Source organism: Myotis yumanensis, unplaced genomic scaffold, assembly GCF_028538775.1.
Source record: "Myotis yumanensis isolate MYYU_CA2020_CCGP unplaced genomic scaffold, mMyoYum1.0.hap1 SCAF_1, whole genome shotgun sequence".
Lineage (NCBI taxonomy): Eukaryota > Metazoa > Chordata > Mammalia > Chiroptera > Vespertilionidae > Myotis > Myotis yumanensis.
The window spans coordinates 48909092-48923569 of record NW_027223752.1 but is presented as its reverse complement, the minus strand read 5'-3'; the positions used below and the strand labels follow the sequence as shown (position 1 = coordinate 48923569).

At 39.1% G+C, this 14478-nt stretch overlaps 1 protein-coding gene across 4 annotated transcripts in view; it reads left to right on the top strand.

The window, feature by feature from the left end:
* The window catches only part of KIF23 (kinesin family member 23), a 44585-nt gene that overhangs the window by 12161 nt on the left and 17946 nt on the right, over positions 1-14478 (top strand). For 3 of the 4 annotated variants that reach the window (XM_070420273.1, XM_070420244.1, XM_070420263.1), the window contains exons 4-11: positions 4779-4884; positions 5325-5461; positions 5667-5776; positions 6212-6382; positions 8147-8188; positions 8896-9008; positions 9352-9473; positions 13306-13408. In XM_070420273.1, coding sequence (XP_070276374.1) covers positions 4779-4884; positions 5325-5461; positions 5667-5776; positions 6212-6382; positions 8147-8188; positions 8896-9008; positions 9352-9473; positions 13306-13408 — 904 coding nt within the window. The remainder of the gene's footprint in view (positions 1-4778; positions 4885-5324; positions 5462-5666; positions 5777-6211; positions 6383-8146; positions 8189-8895; positions 9009-9351; positions 9474-13305; positions 13409-14478) is intronic. The other variant, XM_070420253.1, reaches the window with a different exon arrangement.

The following is a 14478-nucleotide window of genomic DNA, read 5'->3' as shown; positions in this document are numbered from 1 at the left end:
TCTTTGGTAACCCACTCATTATTTAATAGTATGCTATTCAGCCTTCAAGTGTTTTAATTTTTATGATTGTTTATTCTGTAGTTGATTTCTAATTTTATGCCTTTGTGATCTGAGAAGATGCTTGATATAATTTCACTCCTCTTGAATTTGGAGAGACTTTGCCTGTGTCCCAATATATGGTCTATCTTTGAAAATGTCCCATGTGCGCTTGAGAAGAATGTATATTCTGTAGTTTGGGGGTGGAATTTTCTAAAGATGTCAATTAAGTCCATCTGATCTACAGTAGGTCATCGGGTTACGTCGGAGATTCATTCCTACGGCATGATGTAACACAATTTTCACCGTAAGTCTGAATCCACCTACATAAGCACCTACGTCACTCACATGGATCACATACACAGCGGTAATGAAGTGAAACAGTAAAAAAAAAAATTTTAAAGAAAGATAACAATTCCTGACCTTTACTTGTGGTAAATAATAAAAAACGTAAAGCACATATGTACATACATCAAACTTTTTTTTAATATATAAATACTGTAAATGGGAGATGGTGATGTAACCACAAAATGATGTACGTTGAGTCCGACGTAACCCGAGGACTGCCTGTGTCATTTAGGATTGATGTTTCTTTGCTAATTTTTTGTGTAGAGCAGCAGTTCTCAACCTGTGGGTCGCGACCCCTTTGGGGGTTGAACGACCCTTTCACAGGGGTCGCCTAAGACCATCGGAAAACACATATAAAATTACATATTGTTTTTGTAATTAATCACTATGCTTTAATTATGTTCAATTGTAACAATGAAATTGGGGGTCACCACAACATGAAGGGTCGCGGCATTAGGAAGGTTGAGAACCACTGGTCTAGAGGATTTATCCAGTGATGTTAATGGGGTATTAAAAGTCTTCTACTATGATTGTGTTGCTGTCAATCTCTCCCCTGATATCTTCTAGACGTTTTTTTATGTATTTGGGTGCTCCTGCATTGGGTGCATAAATGTTACCAGAGTTATATCCTCTTGTTGTATTGATCCCTTTAGAATTATGAAGTGGCCTTTCTTGTCTCTTGTTATGGTCTTCACTTTGAGGTCTATTTTGTAAGATATAAGTTTTGCTACCCCAGCTTTTTTTTCATTTCCATTTGCCTGATAGATATTTTTCTATCCCTTCACTTTCAGTCTGTGTGAGTCCCTTGTTCTGAGGTGGGTCTCCTATAGACAGCATATATATGGGTCATGTTTTCTTATCCATTCAGTCACTCGATTTCTTTTGATTGGAGCATTTAATCCATTTATGTTTAATGTTATTATTGATAGGTACTTGTTTGTAGCCATTTCTGTACTTTATGCCTGTGTTCCTTTCTATTTCTTCTTTTTACAGAAATGCATTCCCTTCAGCATTTCTTGCATTGCTGGCTTGGTAGTGATAAACTCCCTTAGCCTTTTTTTTTGTCTTCGAAGCTCCTGCTTTCCTCTTCAATTTTGATTGATAGTCTTGCTGGATAGAGTATTCTTGGATTCAGTCCTTTGCTTTGAATCACTTTGTATACTTCCTTCCATTCCCTTCTGCTTGATGTGTTTCTGTTGAGAAATCATTTGATAATATGATGGGGGATCCTTTTTAGGTAACTCTCTTGCAGCCTTTAAGATTCTCTGTCTTTAACATTTGCCATTGTAATCATGACGTGTCTTGGTGTGGGTCTTTTGGGATTCACCTTGCTTGGGACTCTCTGTACTTGTGTAACTTTTTTCTTCCCCATATCCAGGAAGTGTTCTGTCATTATTTCTTCAAATAGATTTTCTAACCCTTGCTGCTCTTCTTGTCCTTCTGGCAGCCCTATCATACATATGTTACTTCATTTTGTGTTGTCCCAAAGCTTCCTTAGGCTCTCCTGCTTTTTAATCTTTTTCTCCAGTTGCTGTTCAGATTGGGCTTGTTTCTCTACCTTATCTTCTAACTCACTAATTTGGTCCTCTGCTTCTTCTAGTCTACTGTTGAAACCTTCCATGATGTTTTTGATTATAGCTATATCACTTTTGATTTCTTCCTGATTTTTTCATAGGTGGTTGATTTTCTCGTCCATCCTGTGTATGAACTCTACGACCATTACGCTGAATTCTTTTTCTGTCATGTTGCATGCCTCTGTTTCACTTATTTCTTTTCTTGGCGATGCCTCTTTTTCTTTCCTCTGCGGATTGTTTCGTTGTCTCCCCATTCAGACTATCACCAGAAGGTTCAAATGCCGAGTTGTGGAGGCCTGGGCCATGTGCAGTGGGAGCTTCATGCCACCCGGGTGTCACTGAAGAGCTCTGACACCAAGACATGTGACTGCCATGGGTTGGTGGGAGCCATGCTTGCCCAGGATCAGAGTCACCAGTGCTCAGTGTGGCCTCGTGCGTGCCCCCCACCTGCGCCATGCTGAAAAAAGAGACCTCACTGGCGTGTGCCTAAAATCAGAGTCCCTTAGCGCATGCCAAGAGTCAGAGTCCCCCTGTGCTCGTGTCAAGAAACAAGTATCAGAGTCACTGTTGCTCAGAATCGGTCTCTGTATGCGCATGCACCAAGAATTGGAGTCACTGGCTCTTAGTGTGCATGCACTGGGAATCAGGGATCCCAGGTGTGTGCGATGAGAAACAGAGTCAAGTCACTAGTGCTCAGTGCTTCCTCTCACTAGAGAATCGGGGTCCCTGGTCTGCTTGGGGGACCGGGTTTCACAGTCACCCTGTGTCAGCAGGAGGTCCACTCTTGCGCTGCGGGAGACAGACTTCCGTGTGCGCTTACCCAGAATCAAAGTCAGGTGGCACTGCCGCCCGGTGTGGGCGTGGGTTCTGGTCACACGATTGCGTGCTGCATGAAGCAGATTCCCAGTGTCTGTGCACCCAGGCTCAAATTCAGGTAGCAGAGCCGCCCTGTGTGGGCAGAAGGCTTGCTTGCACGGAGTGGGTCTAGCAGTTCCTATGGCACTGCAGCAAGCCTTCAGGGAGGGGGATGGGCTCTGTGACTCACAGAAATCTGCAGCCAGGATGTCTGGATTCTTGGTGTCTGTGGGTCTGCAGCTGTGGTCGCAGGTCTTTGTTCCTAGTGGCTGTAGCATCCCGGTTTGCATCTGAGACCAGAATGGTTGGTGCTGAGGCTAGGATCTCCCAAGCAGTTCTGTTTCTCAAGATGGTTTGGTCTCTGTGCCTGCGCTGGCTACCCCCGGAGTGTCCACGGTGGCAGCGGGGTTTCGCCGTCTAAGACTGCCCAGTTTGGCAGCCCCTTGGAAGACATGCAGCATCTAACTGTCCCTAGCTCGCTCACACACACACACCAAACGTCCACCCACTCCTCTATCGCTCCCTCACTCTGTCACACACTCTTCCCCCCCACCTTCTTGCTGGTCGCCATCTTTCCTCTCCAGAGAATTGGGCTATCTTTTTCTTCTGTGCAACCTTCTCCTCTGGTTTAGGAACAATCTCCTCTTTTTCATTAAGGATCATCTCAACGTGGCAGGGAGAGATCATGTGGGTTAATCCATCCATGAGCTCTTAAGTTCTGCTCCGCATCTTGGGAGCTTTGTTCACCTAGATGTGTTCATTGACCAGAGAATCTAAATCTAAACTCTTAAGTTCAGCATTGCTCTCTGCATTTTTAAGATGTGCAGCAAAAATTCAGCACTCTTTGGGCCACCAACTCTGTATCCAGTCCCACTGTTTCTCCTGGGCACACCTACCAACACCACCGTTGTAACGACAGAATGGCACACTACTTCTGTAAAGTGACATCCTTCAGATACTTGGTGGCTTTTCGAATATGCATACCCTTAATGGCCTGCACAGTTTCATGGGTGTTCTTAAAGTGAACATGAAGATTTGAGCCTCTTGATTTGCGTGATTTTGTGGGGTTTTCTGGGTCAAGTGAAAAGCAAACTATTTTCAGAGGTCCCCTCCAGCCACTTTGGGGATCCAATCTAATTTTCCAAGTATAAGTTTGGTAATATTTTTGGCAATATGGTTATACTTTATAATAATTTTTGAAAGAGATTTGATAATTCAATCAAAGATCACAATTAATTTAAAATTTATTTTATATAAAAACTCATGGGTTTTTATATACAGTTTATATTTACAGTTCACTACTGGCTTTTTAAAAAAAAAACAGTACATCAAAATACTTAGCTCTATGCTGTTATGCCATTTAAAATTACACCTTTATGAGAAAAAATAGAAAGTGGTAAAATGAGGTAATAAATATGTGAGGATTTTCACGTATAGTGACTGAATCATTATAATACCTTTTGATCTTGGTCATTTAATTAAAACAAAGTCAGCCTTAGTCTGTGAAGCATTAGTGGGTTTAAGATTTTTCTACATTCTCTTCAGTAGTTATAAATGTAAATATTTAACATTTATAATTGGTATACTTAGGTAGGTCATGACTTTTTTTTAAAAAATTGTTGATTTTTAGAAAGAGGAAGATAGAGAAAGAGAGAGAAACATTGATTGGCTGCCTCCTGTGTGCCTTCTACCAGGGATCGAGCCCAAAACCTGGGCATGTGCCCTGACAAGGAATTGAACTGGTAACCTTTTGATGCATGGGATGATGCCCAATCAACAGAGCCTCACCATACAGGGCAGGATTTCTTTTCAGGGTTCCAGATTTAAAAACCATTTGTACTTTTTTTTGTGCATCTAGATCTTAGGTGTTCATAAAGAAACATCTGAATGGGTTTAACTATGTATATCTAACCTAGATTTAGTGGAATTCATTTATGTACTTTTATTTTTTTTCCTTCTCCACAGACTCAGTATTCATTTAAACAAGTATTTGGCATTCATACCACCCAGAAGGAGCTCTTTGATGTTGTGGCTAATCCCTTGGTAGATGACCTCATTCACGGCAAAAATGGTATGATTCTTGGAGTTTTGTTGGATTTTCCTTTTTCTCCCCCTCTCATAAAACTTTTTTTGATATTTGTATATTTGATTTATGTTTGGCCTTGAATTCAGATTCGGAAGGTGGTGTTAAACCTGCTTTTTTGAGCTGGTTATTTTTATTTATTTATTTTTATTTTCTTAGAGAGGAAGGGGAAGGGATAGAAAGATAGAAATATCAATGAGAGAGAAACATCACTGATTGGCTGTCTCATGCACGACCCCTATTGAGGATCGGCATGTGCCCTGATCGGGAATCTAACCAGTGACCTCTTGGTTCATGGGTTGGCACTCAAGCACTGAGCCACACTGGTCAGGCACTGAGCTGGTTAATTTTAAGTGTTTTTTAATACAATGAGTACTACAAGTGGAGGACTTTTGTGATATAACCCAGTGTGACATGCTCTGTTGCAGGTCTCCTTTTCACATATGGTGTGACAGGAAGTGGGAAGACTCACACCATGACTGGTTCCCCAGGGGAAGGAGGGCTGCTTCCTCGGTGTCTGGACATGATCTTTAACAGTGTAGGGTCCTTTCAGGCTAAAAGATATGTAAGTACAATTCTTTTATGTTGTAACAGTTTCATTTGACACAGGGACCAAGATACCTGTGGATACAGTAGCATTATGGGAGAACTAATTGGATACATTTTGAAACCTTAAATATGTTTAAATAAATTTCTCAGTTCTCAAATATGTTTCTTACAATGTAAGTCAAGTTCTCAAAATCACGATCTGACTTTTGCCTCCACTTCAGGTTTTTAAATCTAATGATAGGAATAGCATGGATATACAGTGTGAAGTTGATGCCTTATTAGAACGGCAGAAAAGAGAGGCCATACCCAACCCAAAGACCCCTTCTAGCAAGTAAGTAATTGCATTTGTCTACAATGCTGGCCTGAAGGGCACGCTGCCTGATGGTTTCCTCAGGCGTAGGGAATGATGCACATGAAATAGAGATTGTCTGACAAGTTGACATTAGTGAGATCAAAGATGAGGAATGTTCTTAAGTAACTTTATTGGCTCAGATGTTCTCTTTGTTTATGAACACACTGTCCTTGAATCACTGCTTAGAGAAGGTGCCACTCTGAGTGGGAGAGGGTGTAAAAGCCAGTGCTGTTTACCTGGGAGGACATGGGAGTATTGTTGGCTGATGGTGAGTGAATAAAGTTCTTTGTGCATTTCTGCTTGTAAGGCAGGACATTTGTGCTATATCTTTTAGCTTCCTCTTGGGATCATTCATGTTTGATATTAATTCACAATGTGGAAAATTAGACTTTCTGGCTTTTTCCCCTTTTTCAGACGACAAATAGATCCAGAGTTCGCAGATATGATAAATGTTCAAGAGTTTTGCAAAGCAGAAGAAGTTGATGAGGATAGTGTCTATGGCGTATTTGTCTCTTATATTGAAATATATAATAATTACATATATGATCTACTGGAAGAGGTGCCGTTTGATCCCATAAAACCTAAGTAAGTAGTGAAGATAGTCCCTACTTAGCTGCTTAATCTTGGGGCAGTCACTCACCTCAGTGAGCCTTAAATAGGAGTAATGCTTATTTTTGTTTTCAAAATGAAATATAACTGTGTATCATGCAACTGGTGCTTGATGATTCATTTTACTATTATCTAGGTATATAGATGTGCTGGGGACCTAGTGGGTTAAAGCATCTAAGGAGGAGACCTGACATTATTTTTGAAAATTCTTGTCCCTGAGCTGTATTTTAAGAAGGAACTTAATTGGATAAGGAAGTGTCACTGTCCATGTACCCTGACACTGAGTGTTGGGAGTTTGAAGCCATTTTAACCATTTGTCTTGGTGATCTCTACAGAATGGAGCCTAAAGCGGTTGTCTGTACAACTAATATTCACAGACCTTCCCTCATTGATTAATATGAAATGACATCTCTATTGTCATTCTGCCAGAGTTAAAAGACCACTCCCTGTCCTTGAGTCTTGCCCTCTGAGAATGAAGACCAATTACAACCTGACATCACAAACAATGAATCTGCATTTATGCCAGAGCTAACTCTGGAATCCCATGTCTAATATTAATATCTTGTTCTTGAGTTTATGGTTTTGTTCTTAAGCTAAATGCTTATCTTCAACTAGAGACCTGGTGCATGAAATTCATGCATGGGTAGGGTCCCTAGGCCTGGCCTGTGATCAGGGCCAGTCGGGGCCTTCCAGCTGCCTGCTGGGGCCTCCCTTCCCCTGCTGTCAGCCAGAGCCTTCCTTTGTTCTGCGCCGCCCCCTGGTTGTCAGCGCATGTCATAGCAAGCAATCAAACTCCCGTTCGAACTCCCAAGGGGACACTTTGCATATTAACCTTTTATATATATAGATGCCCTCTTCATTAGGGCCTTTCAGGACATAAATAATATAAAGATCTGTGTCATATATTTAACTTTTCTGTGTATGTCTAATCCAACATTATTGGAGAAAGAGTTGGATTTAGGAAACCATTGTACTGAGAACACTTGTCAGTATATCCACTTTTACTTACATTAAACAGTGGATAGACTAATTACTTTCCCATTTGTTTCAAAGTGTCAGTTCTGGCCCTAGCCGGTTTGGCTCAGTGGATAGAGCGTTGGCCTATGTACTGAAGGGGTCCCAGGTTCGATTCTGGCCAAGGGCACATGCCCAGGTTGCGTGCGCAATCCCCAGTAGGGGGTGTGCAGGAGGCAGCCAATCAGTGATTCTCATCATTGATGTTTCTATCTCTCCCTCTCCTTTTTTCTCTAAAATCAATAAAAATATATTAATTAAAAAAAAACACAAAGTGTCAGTTCTGCATACCCATTTTCCTAAACTTTTGTGGTGTTATTCACTGCTAACAGTCAGTTTCATGTCTGCACATGTGCCAAGTTTTTGTTTGTCCTAAATAAGGTTATTTTCGTAGGAGCCTATTATCTTGATTTTATTTCATTACACAAAAGGACTGACAAATATGACTTGTGTGCCTTCCTTGTAATATTTCTTGTAACTCGAATAAACTCACAAGGTGCTTATTTGACACTGAGTTCAGTTTTAATTTGTTAAGGTGGTGTATTACCTGCTTTTTAAAACTGATTAATGTTTAGTGTGTGTGTGTTTTTTTAATACAATGTAGAAATATTGCATTGGAGGATTTTTAAGATACAACTCATTGTGACTGTCACATACTGTGGACTGAATGTGTTACTATGAGATGGCTGCTGTAGAAACAGTAACTTTACCTTATTCCTTTGGTAGGTGGAACAGTTGCAGCACCCCCGTGAGGAACACAGACTTTGTGTATGTGATTGTGTTGACTTTTTTCTTCTTCTTTTTATAAGGAGAAGGGTGCAGATATACTAGTGTTTGGCATCTGTGGAGTGTTTGTACATAGATGGTTTTTCATTGGCACTTTGCTGTCTGCTATCAATGAGCCCCTCCTTGCTTCCTGAAAAAAATCAGCTATTTAGTGGGTGATGGTGGCTGATAAATGTTTTTATCTCCACCACTCACAAGACTGAGGCCAAACAGGCAGTGCCCCATCCCATCTTATCATACAGACTAAAACTTGACCAGCCACTTTGGAAGGATTGCCACTCCTGGTATATACCAAACTCTCTCTGAATTTTTTTTTTTTTTCTGACCCTGAGGTCAGAATCAGCTCTATCTATTGATCTTTTAAATTTAGGGAAATACTAAATTTTGATGCTTCACTTGTGCATGTAATGTTGCTATAATACTACTATCATCTCTAATTGTTTAGTGTTATATCGTGTACTTTGTTAGAACAAATTAGAGCAAAACTTTTAAAACAAAATAAGTTTTTATAACTAATCTTGACTGTATATCCTTAAAGTTAACTGTTTAATATTTTTCTGGGTTCTTGCTTACGTTTATTCCCATTATAACAATGGATGTTATGTTGCCTGGCATTTTAGATAACTCAATTTATTAATAACTCTATAACTCACAATTTAGCAAACTTGTATATTTTTTCTTTCCCATAGACCTCTACAATCTAAATTGCTTCGTGAAGACAAGAATCATAATATGTATGTTGCAGGATGTACAGAAGTAGAAGTAAAATCTACTGAAGAAGCTTTTGAAGTTTTCTGGAAAGGTTAGAATTAAAATTAGAAAACTAAAAATGATAAATATATTTGACCAGCAGTACTTTTTGGTTTAGTAGAAAGTGTTTATAGCCCTAGCCAGTGTGGCTCATTTGGTTGAATATCATTCCTCTGCACCAAAAGGTTGCCAGTTCGATTCCTGGTCAGGGCACATGATTATGTGCTCGATCCCCAGTAGGGGCATGCAGGAGGCAGCCGATCACTGTTTTCTCTCCCTCTTCCTTGCTCTCTCTCTGAAAATCAATTTAAAAAGGAAGACGAACGAAAGCATATATAATGCAATGGCTGAGTTCAGATTTGGGCAATTGTTATTGTTTTTTTCTGTCATTATAGGCCAGAAAAAGAGACGTATTGCTAACACACATTTGAATCGTGAGTCCAGCCGTTCCCATAGTGTATTCAATATTAAGTTAGTTCAAGCTCCACTGGATGCAGATGGAGACAATGTCTTACAGGTAAGTTGTAGTGTATCAAATTTTTAAACTGAATAATTTTTGGAATTAGAATTAAATCGGAGGTTTTGTTGCAATGAAGATTGCTCACAGTGATGGCGCACCTATGACACACATGTCAGAGGTGACACGCGAACTCATTTTTTTGGTTGATTTTTCTTTGTTAAATGGCATTTAAATATATAAAATAAATATCAAAAATATAAATCTTGCCTAAACTGGTTTGGCTCAGTAGATGGAGCGTCGGCCTGCAGACTGAAGGGTCCCAGGTTCGATTCCGGTCAAGGGCATGTACCTGGGTTGCGGGCACATCCCCAGTGGGAGATATGCAGGAGGCAGCTGATCGATGTCTCTCTCCCATCGATGTTTCTAACTATCTCTCTCCCTTCCTCTCTGTAAAAAATCAATAAAATATATTTAAAAAATATATATATATATATAAATCTTTGTTTTACTATGGTTGCAAATATCACAAAATTTCTATATGTGACACGACACCAGGGTTAAGTTAGGGTTTTTCAAAATGCTGACACGCCGAGCTCAAAAGGTTCACCATTACTGCTAGAACAAAGATTTTAACTGGTGTGCCACAGAACTTTTTTTTTTTAGTTTATTAAAATGTAATTTAAAACTTATTTTTACCAGTACATATATTAATTTTTTAAATTTTACCAGCTGTTAAAGCATTTGTAGAAATCACACATCTTGCTTCTGCTTTATTGCACAAGGTCTATAAGAAAATATTAATTTTTAACTAGAAAACATAAAAATGCTTTCAGTACAGAAGAGACCATCTGATTTTTAAGGAGACCATCTGAGTTTTTATATATGTCTGCCCCAAAAGTAACAGACTTTCACACGATACCAAGATGGACATGTTTCGGCAGATCCAGTACAAAGCACTGTGTAATCCAGCCCAAGATACTTAATCCAAACTGTATCATTCTTCATTACAAATCTAGATGCTACTCAGGGTGGTTTCTTATACTTAAAAAAGTTGAGCCCTTGCCAGGTGGCCCAGTTGGTTAGAGCATCGTCCCTATACACCAGAGGCGGGGAACCTTTTTTCTGTCAAGGGCCTTTTGGATATTTATAACATTCTTTGGCCACACAAAATTATCAGCTTAAAAATTAGCCTGCTATATTTGGTCAAACACATAATTAACTCATCCCTAATGCCTTGGCAGGGCCAGACAAATGATTTTGCAGGTCTTATATGGCCCGTGGGGCAGATGTTCCTCACCCCTGCTCTACACCAAGGTTGTGGGTTTGATCCCGGTCAGGGCACATGCAAGAATCAACCAATGAATACATAATGGTGGAACTGCAAAATGATGTTTCTCTCTCTCTCCTTTCCTTCCTCCCCTCCTTTCCTCCCCTTCCTCTGTTTCTCTCTCTCTAAAAATCAAAATTTTTTTTAAAAGTTGTATATTTTATTGTGAGCATTCTGATTATCTTACATATTAAAAATAATGCTTTCAACTTATTAGCCATTTGCAAGTTTTTTTCCTACATGCAGATTATCTCTGGCAACTGTTTTTAATGACTATTAAATGATCTTTATGCTGATTAAAAACATCAACTTAGATACACATTTAAAATCTAGGTCTTTAATTTTTAAAATAGAAAATCAGTTTATAAATTTGTGTCATAAAAATTAGTGTCAAGATCATCAAGATGGCCTTCAATTGTTTTATATTGGTTGGTTCTCCCCGCAAGAATTTTTAAAACAAGCAACACCTGGCTATCTAGTTAGGCGCACTGACCTATTTTCCCTTAGATTGTCAAATTGAAAAAAAATGACAGCCAACACAATAGCCATCTAGTGTGAATGAATCAAAATTATACTTTTTGTTGTCAGGCAAAAAATATATTTTGTGGTGTGCCACAGAATTTTAGTAACTTAGTTTATGTGTGTCATGAAATGAAAAAAGTTGAAAATTACTCCTCTAGGATTAGTAATATATGTAACTGTTGGGTTTTAATTATTCTGTTAGATGTGCAGTTTTGGAAAACTAACCTGGATTTTTGCTATGAAAAAGCTTTACAAATCTTTATAAATAAGAATTTGTGATCCATTGTTTTACCTTTGAAGACTCATTTTGTATGTGGAAATTCAGTTAATGGTTTTAAACTGTCAGCAATTAACTTTCCAGGGTAGGATTAGTTCAGGAGATGTCCAATTCTAAATGGTTCTTCTCTTGGCTGATTTATTGGTCACTGTTTATTGCGGGGACTGTCGCACTACAAGGCTTACATCAATTAGTAACCACACTTGAGCCCAAATATAAATTATTTAATAACTTCAAGCTAGTAAAATGTAATTCTATTCAAGATACATTATGAGCCAGAACCGGTTTGGCTCAGTGGATAGAGCCTCGGCCTGCGGACTCAAGGGTCCTGGGTTCAATTCCAGTCAGGAGCATGTGCCTTGGTTGCGGGAACCTCCCCAGTGGGGGGCGTGCAGGAGGCAGCTGATCGGTGTTTCTCTCTTGTTGATGTTTCTGGCTCTCTATCCCTCTCCCTTCCTCTCTGTAAAAAATCAATAAAATATATTAAAAAATAATTAATCAAAATACATTATGAAATTGTGGTATCACGAAAGTTTCCAGATGGCAGAAAGAAATGGTACTGAAGGATTCGAATTTTTTTTTTTACAGTGTAAAATTTTTATATTTAGAATTAGGCAGCTGGACTCAGTTTAGATTATTCCAATTTTTTTGGCAACATCCAAAGCATCATAGTCAGGAGCCAGTCGAACATATGCCTTCTCGCCATCAGGCCTGATCAGGGTGTTGACCTTGGCCACGTCAATGTCATAGAGCTTCTTCACAGCCTGTTTGATATGGTGCTTGTTGGCCTTGACATCCACAATGAACGCTTCTGTATTATTGTCTTCTATCATCTTCATGGCTGACTCGGTAGTCAGGGGGAATTTGATGATGGCATAGTGGTCAAGCTTATTTCTCCTGGGTGCGCTCTTCCAAGGATACTTAAGCTGCCTCCAAAGCCTTAGTGTCTTCGGCCATCGGAAGATGGGTGACATGCGGATCTTCTTTTTTTGTGTGGCTGTGAACGCCTTTCAACACTGCTTTCTTTGCCTTCAAAGCCTTTGCTTTGACTTCGGCTTTGGGAGGGGCAGGGGCTTCCTTCTTAGCTTTCAGCGTCGTCTTTGTACAAAAGCCAGGATTTGAATTTTGATTTCCTTTTAATGCCCTGGCTATTTGACCTTATTGTAATAAGCTCCTCATATAAAGTTCTTAATCCTGTGTTTGGCTTATAGTCAACACTTGATAAATGTTAGCTAGAAAATGGTTATAAATCAAGCTTCCATATACACTTGATTTCCTTTGAATCACATCTAATATTACAGTGTCAGTTATGTACCTCTTGACTTTCATTTCTTATAAAAATTATTAGCATATTATGAAATTATTAGATCACAAAGTTATTAAATATCTGATTATTAAAAATTTTAGGCTAGCCCTGTTCTAGCCTCACTATTTAGCTTATATTTATTGAGCTCCTGCTGAGAGCTAGGCACTGTGTAAGGTTCTGGAGATAAAGTCATTACAAGGCAGAGTCCCTTCATTCATGGAGCTTACAGCATAATGTAGACCAGACAATGGGCAAGTAATCATTAATGTCATGAGTATACTTATCATATGCCGTTAGCAAATTTTCCCCCAAAACTTGTGTCCTTTGCCCCTACCAGTACATTTTGTATTGTGCAAATATTATATTCATAATAATTGGTTAATTAAATATGTTTAAAGAACATTGTAAACCACTTATAGCTCATGTTACGTTATTGACATTATGATCTTCTCTTCAGGAAAAAGAACAAATCGCTATAAGCCAGTTGTCCTTGGTGGATCTTGCTGGAAGTGAAAGAACTAACCGGACAAAAGCAGAAGGGAACCGATTACGTGAAGCTGGTGAGTAAAAACATAATACTTATCTATTGCTACACCTTTTAAAAGCTTGCAATGCCAATTTATCATCTGCTTATTGATGGGAGATTGAGGCTTAATTGTCTTAAGTTTCCTAATTTAGAGGCTAAATTTATTGGTTAGTGCTGTTGCTTTAGTTATACTGATTTAGTATCAATCTGTTACATTACACTGATTTGTTTAATAAAGAGCATGGAAAACTGACTAAAATAAATACAACTTATATTCATATTGAAAGGATTTGTTATATCTATTGCTGGTATTGCCAGTACCTGGGTCCTTAAAGCGAAGTCATTTAACAGTTACTTGAGCATTCATATTGGTAAAAATTGGCTTCTGGATGGGGAGAGAGGAAAATCTTTGAACACAAAAGCCAATTAAAAGGAACTCTGTGGGTGTTTTGTTTTTATTTTAATCTTTCATTTTGTGTAGCCATTCAAGTTATGTTTTATGTTAGTAACATTTATGGAGTACCTACTGTGTGCCAGGAATTAACATAGATATATGGAATTGAGCCCTGCCCTAGAGAGCCCAGCCTCGTACAAGAGATAGGCAGATAAGGAGACCATTTCAGTAGAATGTAATGGAAGTGAGCACAAGTTACTGTGGGAGTACAGAGTAGAGCTGCCTCATCCAATCTGAGGAGGGAGGTGTGGGTTGGAGGAAGAATTCATGGAGTTGACACTTAAGTTAAGGAGTGAGCTCTGTGAAAAAGGACAGGATTAAAGGCATCATCCCTGACAGAGGAGGCAGCCACTTGTAAACAGACCAGTCTTGAGAGAACCTGCAAGGTCAAGCCAGCGGAAGTGGAGAGTGAGTGGTAAACTGACAAAGAGGCAGGAGAGCAGGCAGAGCAAGGTCATGAAGACCTTGTCTATCATATTTTAAAAATCTGAATTTTATCCTAAGGGAATAATGGTGGCTACCAGTTATTAAGGGACTGTTGTGTTTCATAGTATCTACTATGCATGGGCTTGATTTATTGATTCTTGGACTTTTCAGAATTGTATCAGCCATTTTTCAGTTGAGGAGGTTGGAAGAAGTAATTTTCACAA